Here is a 20,123-nt window from a genome sequence, read left to right as displayed (position 1 = left end):
CAAAGGAAGGAAGATTGCTGTGACATTTAGACAGGTTTGAATGGCACCAGAAGCGAACCCCAGATAATTGGACGAGTTTTCTTCCAAACTGTTTGAGCAGGCAGAAAAGGGTGAAGGGCAAAGACAGGGTCCCGCAGCAGCAAAGGAGGAAGTGTGATTTAGAGGCAGATGCCACAGCCCAGGAAGGGGTGGCTTGACCTCTCCGCCTGAGAAGGGAGGTGCCTGGAGGTCCGGCAGCCTGGCTGTGTTCAGTGGCATAGGGGTGAGGGATGATGGCAGCCCCTCACTGACAGAAGGGATCCTTGCAGATGGCACTTTGAGAAAGAGAGCAGGAAGGAATGAGGAACCAGAGGTCTCTGCTGTTGCCAATCACCAATGGTGAAATGTATGCAGAGTGCTTACTCTCGACTGGCGAGAATTCAACGGTGGCAAAGAGGCACCTGGGCTGGCGCGGCGCCTCCGTGGTGAGCTGTGCAGGAGCCAGTGACATGTCACTTTAAATGTCGAGTGTGGGAAAGGGGACGGGTATGGCAAGCATTATAGTGTAAGAGGGTGGTTGAATGTGTACACACTGTGGTTTTTCCTTAAGTTCCTTCAAATTAGCCATGGAACACATTGCTGAAATATAGAAGAGTCTTGCAAAGATGGCATGTGGATTAATGTAAAAGTTTTTTAAATGCACGGGCCAGATGGGCTGTATTCTTGGGGTAATGTAGTTGAACAGAAGAGGAACCCTTCCTTCAATTAGTTCTGAATCCAGCGTATATTCACTTCTCTGATTTACATAGCACTTCCATAAGTTTTGTTGGATCCTCAGTTCCATTTGATTCTCCCAGCTGTCATAGAAGTGACTCCATACACCAGTCACCCCATGAACAAAGACACAGAGACCAAGGGACAAGAGATCAAGGGACCATTTGTTAAAGGAGGAGTGGTGGGCCCAATTCACCGTCCAGTTGTCCTGCTTCCAGCGACTTTCTTCTCCCACTCGATTTGGTTGACGGCTGAATTTTTCCAGGAATGAGGGAGACTGGGGAAATTGTAAATGCATGAATAAGCCACTACTTAATAATTGAGTCTCCTATTTTCCTACAATAGCACGAGTTTTTAATGCTAGAACTACATGTTAAGGATGCAGGAACAGCTGCACGATGGAGTTCCACCTCTAATCACAGACCAGAATTGCTGAAAAGGACATTTACTCCAACCCCTGCCGTGTGTAGATAAGGGGATGTTCCTGGAGAGGTAAACCTGCTGGAATGACAGAGCTCGGCTGACCCTCAGTGGCCATTTGGTCCATTGCTTTCCAATAGGCAGCATATAAATAATATTCCTTATTATTTACAAAACCTATCATAAATAGAAATCGATAAAAATACGTACATAATCATTAACCGCATATGTTCTCTCACTAACCACCATATCACACTTTGGAAATCACTGATCCAGCCCAAGTGTCCCATTTTATAGGGAGAGACTGGGGCCCAGAGGGTAGCTCTGAGCCACACTACCACCACCTCCGCTCATGCACCTGACCTCACACCTAATATTCCAGTAACTGACAGAGATGTTCCCTGCTCCTTGTGATACTCAGCTCTCAGACCTGAGCAAGACACTGAGTCCACAGCCCGTCCACCCAGAAATGATAAGCACAGAGGACTCAGAGGGACCCAGCCGTGAGCAGAACAGCTAGAGATTCGTCCCTGCCGTTCATTTCAAAGGTGCTGTTTGCAAGTAGGAAGTTTCTATAGCAGGCGTTTCCCACTGGGAAGCAGAAGACACCTCCAGAAGACTCAGGGTCTCACGCTTAGAGGTCTGAGCTACTGAAGAGCAACTTTGAAGGCTCACTGTCTCAGCTCCCTCCAACAACATTAAAAAAGGTTCCCGGGAAGAGACTGAAAACAAGTCTTTGCACAGGAGATCCTGGTGTTTCCCAGAGAAAACCATTTGTTGGAATCTTGATAGTGAATGATGAGTTGAATAGTCAGTTTTCAAAAGGGGAGCTGACAGTTTTGTTCTGAAATGGAAAAGCAGGAAAATAAAATTGGCAGCAGAGGCCTCAGAGCGCTCAGGGCAGACCAGGACATCTTTTGGGGAGAAGTTGATGCTAGGTCTCAGCTACCGTGGAGCATGGAGAAGGGAAATTGGCAACGCACAAGGAGGAACTGGGAGAACTAAACAATTGCCGTGGTCACCATGTCTAAATGGAACTGGAAGCTCGGAGTCATACAGGCCAGCTCTGGTATCCAGATGAGTCTAAGCTGGTTGGATTGAGAACCAATTTTCAGTGTGAAAAAAAGAGAAATGATCTGACCAATGGAGTGTCTTCTTTCCTTTAGCAACTATACCATTCTGTTGACCTTGCCTTGTCTTTTATGAATCTTAGCAATCAATCTCAAGGACAAAGCTGGTGACCATAGTGAATGTGGGATATTATCTCTATTTTCCACTATAACTGTTCTTTTCAGTTCTGTCTGTGCATCCAGATGACTTGGGGGATATTTCAAAATCCAGATTCCCTGAGCTCAACCTCTGACACTAACTCAGAATTTCCAGCAATAAGGATCATTAATGTATCTAGAAATAAATATATATATATAAAGAGGTAATATGCAAATTAGGCCGGGATGCCGTAACAGTCACAACCAGCTCAGGAGTAGGGGCCTGGTGCCGGCCCAGAGCCTGAGAGAACAACAAACAGGGTGGCCTGCGCCTCGGAGCCAGAGAGCACAACACGCAGCAGGGGTGGCCCCCAACCCCAGCCCTGTGGCCACGACGCTGGGCTGCTGGGGCCGCTGGGCTGCTAGAGTGGAGACACAAACCCTCAGGGGGGGCTGGGTTTGATTCTGATCAAGGGCATGTACCTAGGTTTCAGGCTCCTCCCTGGCTGGGGCCCAGGTCAGGGCTCATGGAAGAGGCAACAATTGAAGTGTGCCTTTTACATTGATGTTTCTCTCTACCTTTCCCTCTCTCTTCCATGCTCTCTAAAAATCAATGGGTGAATATCCTCATGTGAGGAAGAAAGAAAAGAAAAGAAAAGAAAAGAAAAGAAAAGAAAAGAAAAGAAAAGAAAAAAAGAAAAGAAAAGAAGGAAGGTCATATCCTATGATAAAGACATCTTGAAAATGCCTAAATAAAGTTGTCATTTTCATGGTTATGGGACTAGAGTCTGTGTTGATGAAAACACCTTGGTGGCTGCGGCGGCCGGCAGTGGCAGCAGCTGGGGGTGATGGGGGTGGCACCTTCCCCTGATCAGCCCTGTTGCCTCCCGCAGAGGGATGCCAGACTGCAGCTTGTAGGACATCCCCTGAGGGCTCCCAGACTGTGAGAGGGGGCAGGCTGGGCTGAGGAACCTCCCCCCACTCAGTGCACGGGCCTCTAGTATACAGTATAATTAAAGTCCTCACATGATTCTTAAGCCAAGCCCTTTTTAAAAGTCAAAGTTGGTAAGCTTTATCATCTTGATATATTATTTCTGGGTTTAATAGTCTTATTGAAATCATCTCAAATGTAAGCTGCCTGAAGTCCTTGGTGACAACTGAGTAAAAATGAAAGTTGTGGAAGAAGAGAGAATAGATGAGAGAGAAAGAGAAGGGAGGAGGGTTGGTAGCTTAATCTAACCTCAGGATCTTGAAACAGAGATGACTGTAACTTTTGGAAAGGGACTTATGTTACCCATCTAAGAACTGAAGTTAGAGACAGCTTCTCTGGGGGGTTTGTATTCAGAGCCTCTGACACTGTGTCACATAACTCTTTTTTTCTTTAACTCCCTTTTGCTATATAGTGCCTCTCAGGAAATCCCTCGAACACTCCTTAAATAGGAAGACTGTTCATTTTTTTAGTGTGTGAAGGTGGGAAGAGCACCAAGAAAGAGTCTGGAGAGAAAGTTCAGCCTGGGTTCCAGGAAGAACTTGGGCTGGGACATTGCATCTCCTTGCAGGGCCCTGGGAAGATGGGGAAGAAGGGGCTGGTGAAGAGAGGCTAAGAACCAGGCTGGGTTACCTTAGGTCAGTCTTGTCTTGATGGAGTGTTGTTCCTGAGAGACAAGAGCACAACATGGCAGCTGACTGGTTTTGATTTAATTACATAGTGAGATAGTTTCCTAAGAGCATACAACACAATCCTTTCTCCTAAACGTGCATTTAATGTTCAACAAAACACTTCTCGCATAAACACGTCGTTTCTAAGCCCTTATTGCCATTCCCAGAACTGCTCTCAACCTTTCAGAAACCCATTATTTTATAATTATAATCAAGACTATTAGGACAGGACAATTTGTGCCAAAAAGCCCATTTACACTCAGAATTGTCACTTAGCACTGTCACAGGGCGGTATCATCTCTATTTCTGTAGACATCAAGGAGAGTAGCAGGCATTGCCTTTTAAACTTTCAATTTTTAAATGGCATGGGAGTTCCTGACCTTGTCTAGATTATTTTCTAGTCACTTCTCTGACCACCCCTGGCAGAACAGCGCAGGACACAAGGCTGCTGTTACATGGGGGGAAGAATGCAGCCGTGGGCATCAGGCCAACTTGACTTCACACCCTAAGTCTCCATCTTCCAATTGGGGATTTCACTCTTTGCTCCTCAGTTTCTTTACCTGAGAAATGGCACAGCTGCCAATACATGGCCATTTAATTTTAAAAAATTAATTAATGCCCAGATTAGAGCAGCCCCAGGCATGTACCAAAACCTTAGCAAATATTATTGTGATGAATACATATGAGCTGTGTGACCTTAGACACATTACTGATCCTCTGTGGGTATCCATGTCCTCATGACTAAAATGAGGAGCCTAGTACCTAGCTCACAGGGTACAGGAAGCAATCAGGTGAGTACACATGATGCTCAATGAATTAGGTTCCTTTTGATCAACCACTTATTCCACAGTGTTCACTTTGATCTGAAAAATGTAATGATCTCCATAATGGAGCCCACAGAATGTGATCTCATTCCAACCATCTGAAGAGTCCTTAGGTTTTGGAATTTCCCCCATAACCTCTGTGGTCAACCACAGGTCTGTGATCCCCATAGGAAGTCCAACTGACCAGAGAAATGGTACAGCAATCTAACCATGTTGGCTACAGGACAGCCATTATCTTGTGGGTCTGATGTGTCCATTGTTACAAATCTTTAATCACATACATCTTTGATTTACTTTTGCCCAGACTCTTATGACTGTAGTAGTAATACCAATAAGTAGCAATAGCAATAATTACCTTTGGTTGATATCATTCAAAATTATGATGGTGAATGAGGAGGTTTTATGCATGTTTGTGGGAGAAGGGGGCTCTGACATGGCACAGTGTTTAATAATCCTGGCAAAGAAATGAAGTGGACCTGCATCCTCACCTCAGAGCTGCCCTTTGTCAGCAGGTTCCACAATGCCTGACACATTATAGAATGTCTCCAAGTGTCAATCTCCTTATCTGTAAATTGGAAATAATTACCATTTTCTAATTCATTGATGCGACAAAGGAAATAGCACTATAAAGGCCTTGCACAAAATGATTTCTCTGTGAAAGGTAACAATTATCATCATTTGCATTATCATTATAGCCATTCAAGTCATTGCATGACTTTGCCACGATCACTCAAAAAGTCAGTGGGGAGCCTGGACCAGATCTCGGTGTCCACCCTCCCAGGAGTTCACTTTCCAAGGCACCAGGATTCTGGTGCATCATAAACAAACAGAGCATGGCTTTGCCCCTTTGTACATTCTAGCAGCAGCAGCCGGTCATTCAGTGTGTGTTGCAGATCTGGGACCCTGCCTTCTCTTCCCATTCTCCCTCCTTGGGAGTCAAATTGCTGACTTTGACTACGGCTATGAGACCTCCTGCCTTAGGAACTCCCAGGATTACTGGTTTCTATGTCCACTCATCCTGTTCTTCAGGCAGCCCCTTCAAGCAGCTAAAATTAGAGCCGTGCTGTGTCTCCTCTCTACTCGCAGTTTTATTGGTATAGTACCTTGTAGGATAGGAGAGACTTAGCCTCCCTATCCCAAAAAAACAAAAAAACAAAAAACAAAAAAAACTGAAGGCAGAGAGATTAAGAAACTTGTCCAAAATTGTATTGTGAATATGTGGAAGAATCAAAATTCAAATCCAAGTCATCTATATGCATCTGCTAGACTAGTATATACATAATAAAAGTCCACGTACAATTTTTTAAAAATTGGTACTCCCTACATTTAGTAACAATGACTAGAATATTCCCTAGAAAGAAAGTAAAAGCAAACTTCCCAGCCACTCCTAATTTTCAAATAATCTACATTTTCCTTCAACTAGAAAAATGGATTCTCAGCATTCTAGGAACTAGGCTGAAATTCTGAGTCTCAAAGTCTCAGGTATTTGAGTCCTCTCATTTAGTCAAGAGAAAAGAAGGGAGCGTGATTTTGCCAGCGGGAAATGCAGTCAGCGGGGCACACTATGTTGCTCCTCCTCCAGACAGTCTAACTTGAAGCCTGTATCAAGGTGCTAAAGTTGATGGACTCAGACTATATAAGCTAAGCCGCCTTACTGAGTTGATTTCCAATGACATGTCATTGCCATTTAATGAAAGCATTGAAAAGAAGAGTCTTATTTAAAATCACTTGTCAGAAAAGATCTCTGAGGGAAGAATGGTGGGTCATTACTATAAACATGAAAATAGCTCGGCCTATCTGGATGGACCTATTTGCACTGGAGCCTCATGGACAAGAATTCACTCCACAGGAAAAGAGAGTTGAAGTGGGAGAGGCTTAGTCCAACATTGTCAGAGAAAAGGGTTGGTTTCAAATACCTGATGTCTCTTACACAGCTCATCCTTCCACCAGACACCCATCCTTCAGTTCTACCATCATACCTGGGTTCTAGTGTTGAGCCCTGGCTACAACAATGAGAAAATAAAAATAAATAGCAGTAACATTCCAGTCTGTATATGAAGGAGGGGAAGGCATTAGAGAAACCATCTAGCATAGTTGGCTTTTAATATCAGAGACTGAGTTTAAATGCAAGTGCCGCCACTTTCTGCCTGTGTGACTTTGAACAGGTCACTTACAGTCCCAGAGCCTCGGTTTCCTAATGGACAATAACACCGACTTGACTAGTGCCCATCTCATAGGCATGGTGTAGGGATTTAAATTACATGTCATACAGAGAGCAAGAGAGTAGGGCTGAACAATAACATCTAAGAACAACTGTTGGAAGTCTTCTTCCCCCACTTCTACAAAGTAACTTAGCCCAGAGTTTCTAGTTCTGACTGATTAAACTTATTGGCCATGTATACTATGCTTGAATCTCCCTCACATCCTTCATGGAAAGAAATGTGTTATAAATAAATTATTCAATATATATAATACAAATGCATATGCATTTGCCTAATTTCATGGTTTCAGTGAAAAACCCTTGACAAGTGTCAACTGCCCAGAGAGCTACTGGGTTTCACTTCTCCCTTGCCAGCCTTAAGCATGAAACGGGGGAGGGCGGAGTGGAAAGAGAAGGCCGAAGTCCAAGGGCAGGCCGGCCACTTGTTTAACCTGTGCCTACTGACAATAAAGTGACTCCCGTGAACCTCAGGTCTCACATCAGTATGATGGGATTCAAATTCTTTTTTTAAAATATATTTTTATTGATTTCAGAGAGGAAGGGAGAGGGAGAGAGAGAGAGAAACATCAATGATCAGAGAGAGTCATTGATTGGCTGCCTCCTGCACGCCCCCCACTGGGGATCGAGCCCGCAACCCAGGCATGTGCCCTTGACTGGAATTGAACCTGGGACCTTTCAATCTGCAGGCTCACACTCTATCCACTGAGCAAAACCAGCTAGGGCGGGATTCAAATTCTTAGTCTTCTACTTCACCTAGATAATAAGAGATTCATGGTTGTCACTATGTTAATATGTTCCAATTTATAGGGTAGTGTACAAATTTAAGGCTTTCTAATTATATTAATTTATCTTTATTCTACCTTTCATGTATCTCTACTCCAGAAAAGTTAAATGGATTCCATCCCTAGGCATGACTTTCCTCTTTCTTCCCCTTCTGCTCTGTCATACCATTTTTTTTCCTTTCTTGTCTACCTCACCCTCCATTTTCAGAGTCCCCATCTCAGAGAAGGGGCTAATGGGAAGGAGACCAGCATACAGGATCCATTCCAGTTGTATTTTTATTTTCCTCCTTGGAGTCTTATATATTTGCTTAAACTAAAGCACATATGCAGAACTCATACTCAAATATGCACATGAGCACACTCCCATATAGCCAGGACATACACAAAAACAGACCTTCAAGCTACTCAGGATCTAATGCATCCACTTGTATGTAATCAATCATGTACAGACACAAGAGTACAGAACTCAGACAGCTGTAGGCATCCATACCAAATGCCCACATTCCTCCCCTTGAAATACAATCGCTCTCATCCAGATACATGGTCTTCATACACAGAGACGGAGAGGCATATGAACAAACACACACATCCACTTTCACTAGCACATTAAGACCTAAAAACACACCCAGGCACATTGGGCAACTCCAATCAAGCTCAGACCAAAACACATTCTGAAACACTCAGGCACAAGCACATTCTTGCATGTGGCCATAGTTCCAGTTCTGACAATTGTATTTTCCAAATGTCCTCATTGCTTTCTTTGAATGCACCATTCTGAGAACCTCAGTGAGTGTGCTTTCCTGAGAACTCCCCTTACCATGACCCTTATTAACCCCAGGAACAGATTTTCTCAAAGAGAACATGTACTCTTTTGTCAATGTGGTCATGGAGTGATGCCCAACAGGAAGAAACAACGTGTGTTCCCCACCTTGAATCATTTCACAATCCCCTGAGGGATTCAGTGTTTCATCAAACACTCATTCGACGCAGAAAAAAACCTTTTCTGCAGCTCTTGTCTTGTGTTCCTCCTGGCTGTGTCAGCCCACCTGTTTCTAGGATCATCCAGAAGAGCTGCCCTCCTGCCGCCATCCCACCTTTTGCCCCTCCTCAAGCCCAAATTACTCATTATGAGACCAAGATGTCAGACTTCTCTCCCCCGTTACAATAAGCACCACTTTCCACCAAATCATTTTAATGCTTCCTTTATGACAGTCATAACTTAATCGGCAATCAATTTAGAATGACATTAAGTGACAAAGTGACAGAGTGTATTTGACATATTTGCTTGAAAGATATTGGTTAAACATGGATATTTCCAGCATGTCTCTTACAACCATATTGAAAAATTGAGGTTTATAGAGAAGACGTGTAAAATGAAAACTGAATTTATAAAAACAAAAATACATCAGGGACTATCAGTTAATAATGACTGGGATGTTTGTGAAGATGCATTCATCAGGTGTCCTCAGGAAATGGGTGCAGGTTTTTAACCTTTGTGAGGAAACTGACTTGAAGTGGAGGGAGGATCTGAATTAGAAGCCTTCTGAGTCATCACGTAGAATTTAAATTGTATTCAATAGAAATGGGAAAAGTGAACAAAGGCCCAGTGTAGTAGAAACGACAAAACTGCTTTGTTTCAAGGCAGCCAACACATAAAATATGAGGTGTTTTCCATTCAAAAGGCTCAGGAGAAGAATTATGTCCTTTTCTGATGTTACCAGGGCAGGTCTCTCAGTTATAATTCAAGTATATAGGGTAAGAGTTGAGTTGAGTTTCTTTGTCCTGAATGCCTAGGCTGAGTTGGTTGAAACATCCACCTGCAGGTTCTATATTTTAGCACAGTATTTATTCCCTCCTCACTGTAAACTCCGTGAGATTAGCAGTCCTGTGTGTCCTGGGTACCACTTAAGCACCTTCCCTTGGTGCAATGCCGGCTATGCTGCAGCATTTAATACTTGTCAACTGAACAAATATTGGATGCACCTGGGCAAGAGGCACCCGAGGAGTGTCTGTACATCAGGTGGAGGTCGTTGCTTCATCCTGGCTGCTTTCTGCATCCTCTGTTCCTTCTGGACTCCATGGCTTACCATCCAGCAAGGCTTTTCTCAGTCGTCGCCAGAAGATGTGCCGGCCCAGGACACTGTCCTCCCACTCTAGGTAAGTGTTCCTGCTGAGAAGGCGATACAGTTCCACCTGCTGCCTGAGCAGGGACTTCTCCACCTTCTGCAGGATGATGAAGATGATGCCCGCGTGACTGCTCAGGAACTGCCAGGTCTGGGCGATCTCGTACTCAAAGAGGCACCATCGGCTCTGGATGAAGTGCCGGGACACCACCACAATGACCTTCCGGCTCTTGTGGAAACCTTCCTGGATGATGTTGGCAGCAATGGCCACACCAGGGATAAAGTCTCTGTAGTGAAGGCAGAGCTGAAAGGGGGGGACCCCCTCCTCCAAGTTCTTCACCAACTCATTCCTCACCCAGTCCTCATCATGGCTGGAGTAGATGACAAAGGCATCGTAGGTGCTTTCCCCTTTGCCATACTTTTTGCAGCCAGCCAGAAGCATCAGGTGGAAATAGAACTTGTAGACCAGAACTGCGGCTACAGATACCACGAGTACTGAGAGAACTGACACACTAATGATAGTTTTGCTCATCTGGCAGGTGGCATTTCTAAAACTGAGCACAGGCACACCCTGCATAGCTAAAGGTTTCTCACACATCATGTGTTCAGCTCCCACCAAGATGTGCCTGTGATCCTGGACCCACTGCAGGAAGTGCATGTGTTCACAAACACAAGCAAAGTTATTCTGGTTCAGGTTTAAGGAAGTTACATTGCTTGGAAAATGTTGTAGTTCTTGCCCATTGGCAGCCACTATACGGTTAAAACTGCAATCTAGAACCTGGAGAGAGAGGTTTTTATAAGGAAGCATATCCAAGGACAAGAGGTGGTTGTGACTCATATTTAGCACCTGGAGTCTAAGGAGTGAGCCAAATGCCTCCTGGGACACCCGTTCCAGTTGACACTGAGAGAGGTCCAGGTCAGTCAACTGAGTCAGATCTCTGAAGATATTTGGGAGGAGTGCATCCTGAAAAGAATTGCCAGCCATTTTCAAGACTTGGAGGCTGATCAAGCCATGAAAGATGCCCAGGAAGACAATCTTGGTGTTAGTGTAAGAGATATCAAGGTAAAGGAGATTTTTGAGTGAGAGGAATACTGAAAAATCACTGGCCTGTTTCAGAGTGGAATGCTGGAAATCCAGACGTTCTAGTTGCTCTAAGCCCAAGAAGTTTGAAGTCATGATAATAATATTATTGAAGCTCAGATTTAAGTGTTTCAGTTGGGTTGTCCCAAAATCACGGTGAGAGCAGCAAGACTTGAAACTGAAGCCATTTTTACTGAGATCTAGAAACTCAAGGTTTGGTAGATTAACTTTAGTAAAAGTGGTAATACCTTTGTTGGCAGTGAAAACAAACTGCTTGAGAAAGGTAAGCTCCAATGTAGGAAAATGTTCAAATATACATTTAGACAAATTTAAGTATTGCCATTTGAAACCTTTTGGAAAGATTTTTAGCTCGTCTAAATACAGACCCCTAAGAGATATTGTAGAAGCATCTGCCAAACAATTTAAAAAGCCAAGATCATCCCCTGGAAACTCATCGAAGTGTGCTATCCGGAATTCTTCAATGGTCAAATTGCACAGACCCTCCAGGGCAGATGTGTTGAAGTTTACTAAGGTTCTTTCATTTTTAAATTCTCCCAGAATCAACCGATTGATCTTTAAACCAGCCAGACCTTGAATACACGTTTTCATGACCTCTGCACTATCAAAATTACTTCTCAAAGTCAGTTCATGGAGCTTAATTTTTTCAAAGGCACCTGGTTGAATAAAGTCTAAAGGGTTGAGGGACAGGTCTAAGGAGAGTTTGAATGAGGGCATTTGACGTAAAACCTGCAAGTCTTCATGGTAAATATTGCGGATCTTGTTATTGGAAAGATCCAAGTGCTCCAGGTTAGGCAGGTTAGAAAAATAGTCCGGTAACTTGAAGGAATCAATTAGATTGTGAGCCACATTAAGCTCCTTCAAGGTTTTCAGATGTCTGATGGGGAAGCCCTCTAGTGATGCTAGGTTTGTCTCCACAGCCACCAGTGTCTGTAAACTTGGCAGTCCAGAAAAGGCTCCTGGGGCTAAACTCTGGATAGGGTTTCCTGTCAATATCAAGATGGAGAGATGCTCTAGGCCTTGATATGCATCATCTTCAATCTTCTGAATTTCACACCTACAGGGAAAACAGATACAGATTACATGTTTCTGATGAATAGGGAGCCCACAATGGAAAAGCAGCAGCATCTAGCTCTCCCCACAGCTTTGACATGCCATACAATTGTGAACAGGCAAAGATGCCAAAGCTGATGATGGCAGGGACACATGGGAAGCCTTACAGCTTGGGTATTAGCTTATGAGCCGCAGTGGCAAACTCTTTTTTTAAAAAGTATGTTTTTATTGATTATAGAGAGAGATGAAGGAAGAGGGAGAGACAGAAACATCGATGAGAGAGAACCATGGATCGGCTGCCTTCTGCACCCAACTTGTCCCTTACTGGGGATTGAGCCCGCAATCAGGCATGTATGTGCCCTGACAAGGAATCTAACCTGCGACCTTTTGGTACACGGGATGGCACTCAACCGAGCCACCACAGCCAGGGCAACAAACTTTTATCACACATGCTAAGCAGAGACAATACATCCATCAGAACAAAATCAATTAAAGATCAATAATTGGGTCACATAGAGAAGGTATGGCTGACAGAGTATGTAATAGTCGGGGATCAACGTTAGCCATTTCCTGCCCCAGGTAATTGTGGCCATACATCTGATTGGTACAGACCGGGGATCAACGTTAGCCATTTCCTGCCCCAGGTAATTGTGGCCATACATCTGATTGGTACAGACAGTCCAGTTAGTTGTTGGGCAGGATAAATGACTGGTGAATGTCAATTTCAAAGATGTAAGAAATTATACCTAAGTGGTTTGTTATTGAGTCCACTAGCTAAATATAGTTCACTATTTTTTTAATAAGACTCCTAACCAATATTTTAAGAATACATTTTTATTGATTTCAGAGAGGAGGGGAGAATGAGAGAGAGATAGAAACATCAATGATGAGAGAGAATCATCGATTGGTTGCCTCCTGCACGACCCCACCCCCTCCACTGGGGATTGAGCCTGCAATTAGGGCATGTGCCCTGACTTGGAAATAAACCATGACCTCCTGGTTCATAGGTTGATGCTGAACCACTGAGCCACACAGACCGGGTAAGCCCCCTAATCAATGTTAAGATTCAGTTTCCCCTTCCCAAATAATGATAATAACTTAACCTGTCATAATGCATGATAAATTCCCTGCATCAGAAAGGGAAATCTTAGTCAGTGTTCTCTCCCCACAGCATATGTTTCCCTTAGATCTTGCCATCTTTCTCCTTGGGTTCCTTGTATCTTCCTAATTCCCTATTCTCTGCGTCACTTTTAATCCACTCAGCTCATGAAGTCTGCCTTGACTATCCACTGCAGAGAACACCCCTCTTCTGAAAAATGTAGTACGTAGACTCTAGTTTTCACATAGCTTATCACCAACTCTTGCCTATTTTTATTATCTCAGGTTCAAAATCCAAAATCAAAATCAGTAATATTTGTTGAATGTCTATTATGTGCCCAGCACCATGCTCATGATTTTAGCGTATTAACTCTTGAAAGTAGATATGCCCTCCTTGGTAGCTGAGATTGAATGCTATATCTCAACATACTTCTGATTCCTAACAGAGTGTACATATAGCAAGTAGTCATCTGCTGATGAAAGAGTTTGAGACCATTTGCTCTCCTGACTTAAAAGGAAGTTCAGAGATAGGATTATCCTTAGAAACTGCCTCTTGTCTAACTACTGATTTCACATATTTTGTATGTAAAATGAAGAACTGGAGAAGGCATATGGCTTTTCCAAAGTTATATAGCAAGTAAGACATCTAAAGAATGGATGAATAAGTGACTGAAATGATAGAACAATGGACATTTTACCTGGTGCAGTGTCTAAAAGCTTGTCATTACCTGGATAAATCCAGCACCTGCAGTTCTGAGAAGTTGGAGAAGCTGTGGCTGCCTAAATGCCTCAGGGGGTTAAAGCTCAAGTCCAGGTTCTTGACTGATGTAGGGATGTTATCAGGGATTTTGTAGAGATTCAGCTCCATGCACTGGTAAGTAACGTTAGGAACCACCTGCAATGATCATACATTAGATGCAGTGTCTTAATGCCATGCACCTCAACACACCTTCCCCTTCTCCTTGGACAGAGTCGGAGAGGTCTCTAGGACAACCTGCATCCATCCACCCATCCATCCATCCACCAGCCCATTTACCTACTCACTTCATACTTACGAAACATCTTACTCTGGATTAAGAAGGGAAGAGCACCTACCATGTACCTACTATTTTAAACTCTGCTATAATAGTGGCAGCATTTAGGAAAGACCAATAGTAGAGAGGTGAAGAGCTAAGGCTCTGGAGTCCACAAGCCTAGGGCTTCACCTCAGCTTTTCCATGTGATATAGGAGAAGACTTTGTCTTCCAAATAACACCCCCATTGTATACAGCCTGGGAGACTGACAGTCAAGGTGTCCAGACCTTCCTTACTCATAGCCCAATTGCTTCTCTCTCTTGGCTTATTGACCTCTGAGCAGGTGATAGAGAAATGAGGAAAAATAGTTGGAGTGCCTAGACCCCTCTGGTGGAACCTGGTCAATAACATCCAGTGCTTTATGCTGACTTGGTTTCTGTGTCAGCTTCTATTATACTTTCCCAAATGTTCTGTAATCCCTATTCTCCAAAAACCCATTTGATTTCTGGATTCTCTAAAAACATGTCTTGCTTAAGCCAGCTAATTGTGGCTTTCTGTTGTTTAATACCCATAGAATCTGTTAAAAGGATTACAGGAGATAAGGCATTTAAAGAGATGATCAATAAATGTTGGCTTTTACTATCATTCGTTGTTATTAATTAATTGCTATATAACAGTATATTTCTTATGTTATATACTTTAATATTCAGCTAAACTTTTTAAGGAAGAATTTCTAGAGGTGAAAGAATATGCATAAAGTCTAACAGGCCAGGCCATATGTGCAGGTCCTCACTTAATGCACATGTCTGCTTAAGTGATGCCTTTAGCAGGAGTCTCACAGGCCACACTGTCTAATAGGGGACGGTGCCAGGCACTCTCCTCTCACCGCCTTTTATCCTGCCTCCCAGGACATATCACCATCTAACATCATGCTGCCCATGCAACTGTTCCATCTGTACTGTTTGTCTCCCCGACTAGGTTGTAAGGTCTGATGGCCTTGCTCTCTGCTATATCTCCAGCACTCAGAGTGGTGCCTGGAAAATGGTCAATGCTTAATAAATATTTGTTCAATAAGTGAATTACTGATTGAATGGAGATTTGTTTAAATCCCAATTGTAGGCATTTTCTGTTTAGTGTGTTGGGCAGTACAAAGACCGGTGTGATATGGCTTCAGACTTCAATGAGCTCATAATCTAGAGTAACAAGATCTGAAATATTTACCATGAAGACTTGCAGGTTTTACATAAAATGCCCTCATTCAGACTCTCTTTAGACCTGTCCCTCAACCCTTTAGACTTTATCCAACCAGGTGCCTTTGAAAAGTGAAAAAACAGTGAAATAAGCCAGTCAGAGAAAGACAAGTACCATATGCTTTCACTCATAGGTGGAATCTAATGAACAAATGGAACTAACAAGAGAAATAGAGACAGACTCATAGATAGACAGCAGGCTGACAGGTCTTGAGGGTGTGAGGCAGGGGAGGTGGAGAGGGAGAGGGTGGAGGAATTGAGCAAATAAGGGGATAAAAAAGAGAGGGGGGGGGATATATTGAAAAGGGCTATCAGACCAGGCTTGGAAAATATTTCCTCTGGTTCAGAAAAGATAGAGATCAATCTGCATCAAAGGATAGATAGTAGAAGGCTTTTGAGAAAGAGAAGATTTCAAGGTGGGTCTTGAAGGATGAACAAGATTTGGATACCTGGACAAAGAGGGAGGAGGGAGCAGGGAGTGAGGGGAGTAGAAAACTCATTCTTATCAGCCAGAGAAGGGAGTGGTGAAACCGGAGCCCAAGGGGAAGCCAGGGTCTGATAAGGAGGTGCTTCTCCTTTATCTTATGGCAATCCTTTTAAATCATTTCACATATTGAAGCTGCGCAACTGCTGTGTGCTAGGAACTGAGATATAATGATAAATAAAACCCACAATGGTTGTGCCCTCTTAAAGATTCTATCTCAAAGGGAAAGAAAATGAACAAATAAACTAATATATATTACATATTATATAATGGTGTCCTGTAAAAAATAAAGTGGCATAAAAGATTAGGGACAAATATGGGGCTGGCAGCTGGACATGAGGTGATCAAGGAGGACTACGCAGAGGAGGTGACATTTAAGCAGTGATCTGAATGAAGTGAGGGATTAAGCCATGCAGATATCTAGGCCTGTGCTGTCCAACATGGCAGCCACTAGTCACCCAAGGCTACTGAGCATGAGAAATGTGAATAATCTGCCCGGCTGGGATGGCTCAGTGCTTGAGCATCGACCTGTGAACCAGGAGGTCGAGGTTTCATTCCGGTTAGGACATATGCCCGGGTTGCGGGCTCAATCCCCAACCAATGATTCTCAATGATTCTCATCATTGATGTTTCTATCTCTCCCTCTCCCTTAGGGAGGAGGGAGGGAAGAAATATTAATAATCTAAACTGAGATGTATGGTGAATAAAATATATACTAAAGACTTAGTACCAAAGAAAGAATGTAAAATATTTCATTAATAGTGGCATGTAAATTACATTTTGAAATAACTTTTGAATATACTGGGTTTAGAAAACTGTGTTTTAAATTTAGTTAGGTAAATGACTGATTTAAACTGAAATCATATTCTGTGGCCCACATGATGTTACCAGTGGACAGCACTAATCTAGGGGGAAAGTGTTCTAGCTAGACAAACACTCAGTGCACAGGCCCTGTGCTAGGAACTGGTCCCGAGAGCAATGGAGAGTTACTGTGTTTTTAAAGAGGGTACTTTGCTAGAACCAGGTCTCAGGAAAAAACAACAACTACAAATAAACAACGAACAGAAAATGTGCAAAGTACATTAAAGGAAGGGGGCTGTGGAGTCAGGAGACTAGTCGTTATCTACGAGTGAAGGCCAGAGGCCTGAGGACCTGCCCTGGCTTGGCACAGAGGGATTGGGCAGGCTCTGGAAGCAGAGAGTATGAGGCATGAGGGAAGGAGGAGTCAGGGGTGGCTGCGATTTTATCCAGTGGTAACCACCCTGGTTGGAGGATCTCTTCCCAGTAACCTAACAGCAAGAGAGTCAGAGAGGAGGACATGGTGTGGAGCACTGGGCAGGGAACTGGAGAAACAGAGGACTCTGAGGTGACAAATTCATCCTTGTTCCTATTGAAGTCCGCTATTTCCCCCATGTCCTTAATTTATACTTTTGTTGAGTGTCTGACCCTGCCACACCCTAAGTCCAGGACATTCTCTGCGTTTTGGGTTCTGCTGTGAGCTTCCAAGGCAGTTGTGGAAATGAGAGAGATCCATCGTGAATGTGATTGCGAACCAGCAGGCTTGTGTTTCACAGAGAAAGAAACCATTGCATTAGCTGAGAGTTTATAGCTTTCTCTCTCCTTTTCCCTTCCTCTCTTTACCTCTCTTTCTATTTTTCTGTCTCTCCTTTTTTTAATTTTTCTTAAAGTCTTTTTGCTTTTTATCCTTTGGATAGAACTATGGCTAGATTCAGAAGTCTGAAGTCCACATTAGAAAGTTTCTTCTTGTTAGGAGACAAAAAACATCTTCCTGAGATTGAAAGGGGCAGTGACTGCTGGAAGCTACGTGCCCAGATCACCAGCAGAAAGAAATGACAGGAGGCAGCCTTCTTACGACTGTCCATTGAAGGAGGTGATAGAATTCTGTTACCGATGTGAGAACCATCTCAGAGAGGCTTAGTAACTCCTTCAAGGTCACACAGCCCAGAAGCCTAAGAAGAGTGGTTTCAGCAGGTCTGTCTGATCTACAATCCTAATTAGGACATGATCGCATGGGCTGCCTGTTAGTGCCTCGTAACTGAATTATTTGGCTTCTCATGGCTTTAAGGTAATTCGACTCCTTTTTGGAAATGAAACTAACCAGGGCCCACAGTGGGAAGTTCTACTCTTTTCTGAAAAAGCAAGACAAGGCACCCGGGAGATGAATAGACCCCGAACACATACCTGCACGCAAGGGTCCCAGCTCTCGGGTCTCAGGCAGGAGAGGAAGGCCATGGCTGGAAGCAGCATCCCAGCCAGGCGGGTGGGCCGCATTATCCCGGCATTGTCTGCCACCAGAAATGGCCCTGCCACAGCATGACGGGCAGTAACCGCCTGCCCAGCAACCTCCCAGGCACTGCTGTCTTCTCTCCCTTGTGTGTGCCCCAAGACAAATGCTGCATTCAAAGCAGCGCTGGGTGAGGGGCAAGAGGAAGTGAGAGTGGCAACCGTAGCATTCTGGACTTTTGTTTCTCTAATATTTATTCCCCCTGTCTCGGGAGGGGAAGTTAGAAAAAGAAGAAAACACACCTACAGACCAATGGCTGGAGCAACAGCAAGAGGAAGCTGGCCGCTCTCCCAGTCAGTCAGTCTGACCTCAGCGTTGGTGAATTTAGGAAAACAATCCCACTGATCAAACAGTCCGCATAACTGTGTAGGGCTGCGGCCTTCCTATAATGTTTTAGTGGTGGAAACTCGCTGTGTCAGTTTCCTAGGGCTGCCATGCAAAGTCTCACAAACTGGGTGGCTTCACCCACAGAAATTTGTTTTATTCCACGGAGTCCTGGCAGCCAGAAGTCTGAGGTCAAGGGGTCAGAGGTTGATTCCTTTCCAGGCTCTCTGCTAGGCTTGGAGGTGGCTATCCTCTCCCCGTGTCTCCACATGCGCTTCCCTCTGTGTGTATCTGTGTCCTAATTTCCGCTTTGTACAAGGGCACCAGTCACATTGGACTAAGGCCCACCCATATGACCTAATTGTGTCTTGATTATTTTTTAAAGGACATTATCATCTCAAAATACTGCCACATTATAAGGTGTGGGGTTAGGTCTTCTACATATGACGGGGGCGGGGTGGGGGGTGGAGGGCACAATTCAGCCCATTGCTCCATCCAACCTTGCAAAATCTTGGGAAGAAACTCATATCTATGACACTCACTGACAATAAAGCTCCAGTGAAACAGAGTTTGAAAATTCGTGGGACAAGGAATAGTAGGAAAGATTAGAGTGAAGACTCAAATATACAGAAATTCAAATCCAGGATGATTTATGGTGTTAGGTCATTGGCCAAGTCATTTAAACTACTGAGCCTTCCTTCATTTCTGGTCTGAAAAATGGAATAATAAGTTTTAATCACAACAGGAGCTGTGATTTATGAAATGCATAGAATGAAAGCCATGTGACAGTAGTCAATTGATATAAGCCACTCAGCCTTAGATTTTTGGTCTTTAAAACGGAGATAATTATATTTGCCTTACACAATTGAAATAAGTTAATTTACATAAAATGCCTACCCTAGGGCATGGTTCATCTGTATATTCCATTAATTGATACCTGTTGTGATTATGAACAATCTGAATAAAATGGGAATAAATATGTACCTCAAAGAGTTGTCATGGGAGTAAATAAACTGGGATCTGTGAGGCATTTAGGATGTGTGTGGGATGCTGCCAGTACAACATAGGTTTCTGTTCAATATAAGAACATAGCATAAAATGGGGATGTTACTGGCATTGTACCCTAGCTAATTCTATCAGGATATCCTGCAGGCACCCCAATCCAACATATATGAAATCAAGTGTGAGGAAGCATGCCATAGGGGGCTGACTGAGCACATGTTCTTATAGAATTCTTCAACACAGCTATAAAATTAAGCTGAAAAGAGTTCCCATGTCCAATCTTTGCTTTGAGTATTGAGACTACATTAAGGTCTCAGAGCAGTGCCTGGCACAGAGTACCTGCTCAATAAAGTCTAGTTCTCTGGAAAGTTAAAAGTGTGTTGCTCCCACACAGTTCCCCAAGATGGAAATTTCCTTGGCTTCCTCTTTTCTCTCATCAAATTGTATATTAACTATATCTTTACTTCCTGTGTTCTTGATGTTCTGGCATGGGCATCCTGCTGA

General features: G+C 43.6%; 1 protein-coding gene across 1 annotated transcript; it reads right to left on the bottom strand.

Annotated features, from left to right (window-relative positions):
• Nucleotides 1–9,027: 9,027 nt before the first annotated feature.
• Nucleotides 9,028–18,445, bottom strand: TLR4 (toll like receptor 4). Its single transcript, XM_070430791.1, has 3 exons — nucleotides 18,191–18,445; nucleotides 13,969–14,135; nucleotides 9,028–12,146 (listed from the first exon to the last, which is right to left on the bottom strand). The coding sequence occupies exons 1-3, from the start codon at nucleotides 18,278–18,280 to the stop codon at nucleotides 9,884–9,886; spliced, it is 2,520 nt and encodes an 839-aa protein (XP_070286892.1). The 5' UTR covers nucleotides 18,281–18,445; the 3' UTR covers nucleotides 9,028–9,883.
• Nucleotides 18,446–20,123: the final 1,678 nt, after the last annotated feature.

This window comes from Myotis yumanensis, unplaced genomic scaffold, assembly GCF_028538775.1.
Source record: "Myotis yumanensis isolate MYYU_CA2020_CCGP unplaced genomic scaffold, mMyoYum1.0.hap1 SCAF_12, whole genome shotgun sequence".
NCBI classification, from domain to species: domain Eukaryota; kingdom Metazoa; phylum Chordata; class Mammalia; order Chiroptera; family Vespertilionidae; genus Myotis; species Myotis yumanensis.
Note: the sequence above shows the minus strand (reverse complement) of the source record. Positions and strands in the feature narration are given on the sequence as shown.

What these genes read in the sequence shown, in the direction of transcription:
- TLR4 (XM_070430791.1), bottom strand. Translation starts at nt 18,280, where the DNA reads ATGCGGCCCACCCGCCTGGCTGGGATGCTGCTTCCAGCCATGGCCTTC. An exon ending in GCTGGGACCCTTGCGTGCAG is followed by an intron (nt 14,136 to 18,190) that starts GTATGTGTTCGG and finishes TGATCATTGCAG; the next exon opens with GTGGTTCCTAACGTTACTTA. An exon ending in CAGGTGCTGGATTTATCCAG is followed by an intron (nt 12,147 to 13,968) that starts GTAATGACAAGC and finishes TTTTCCCTGTAG; the next exon opens with GTGTGAAATTCAGAAGATTG.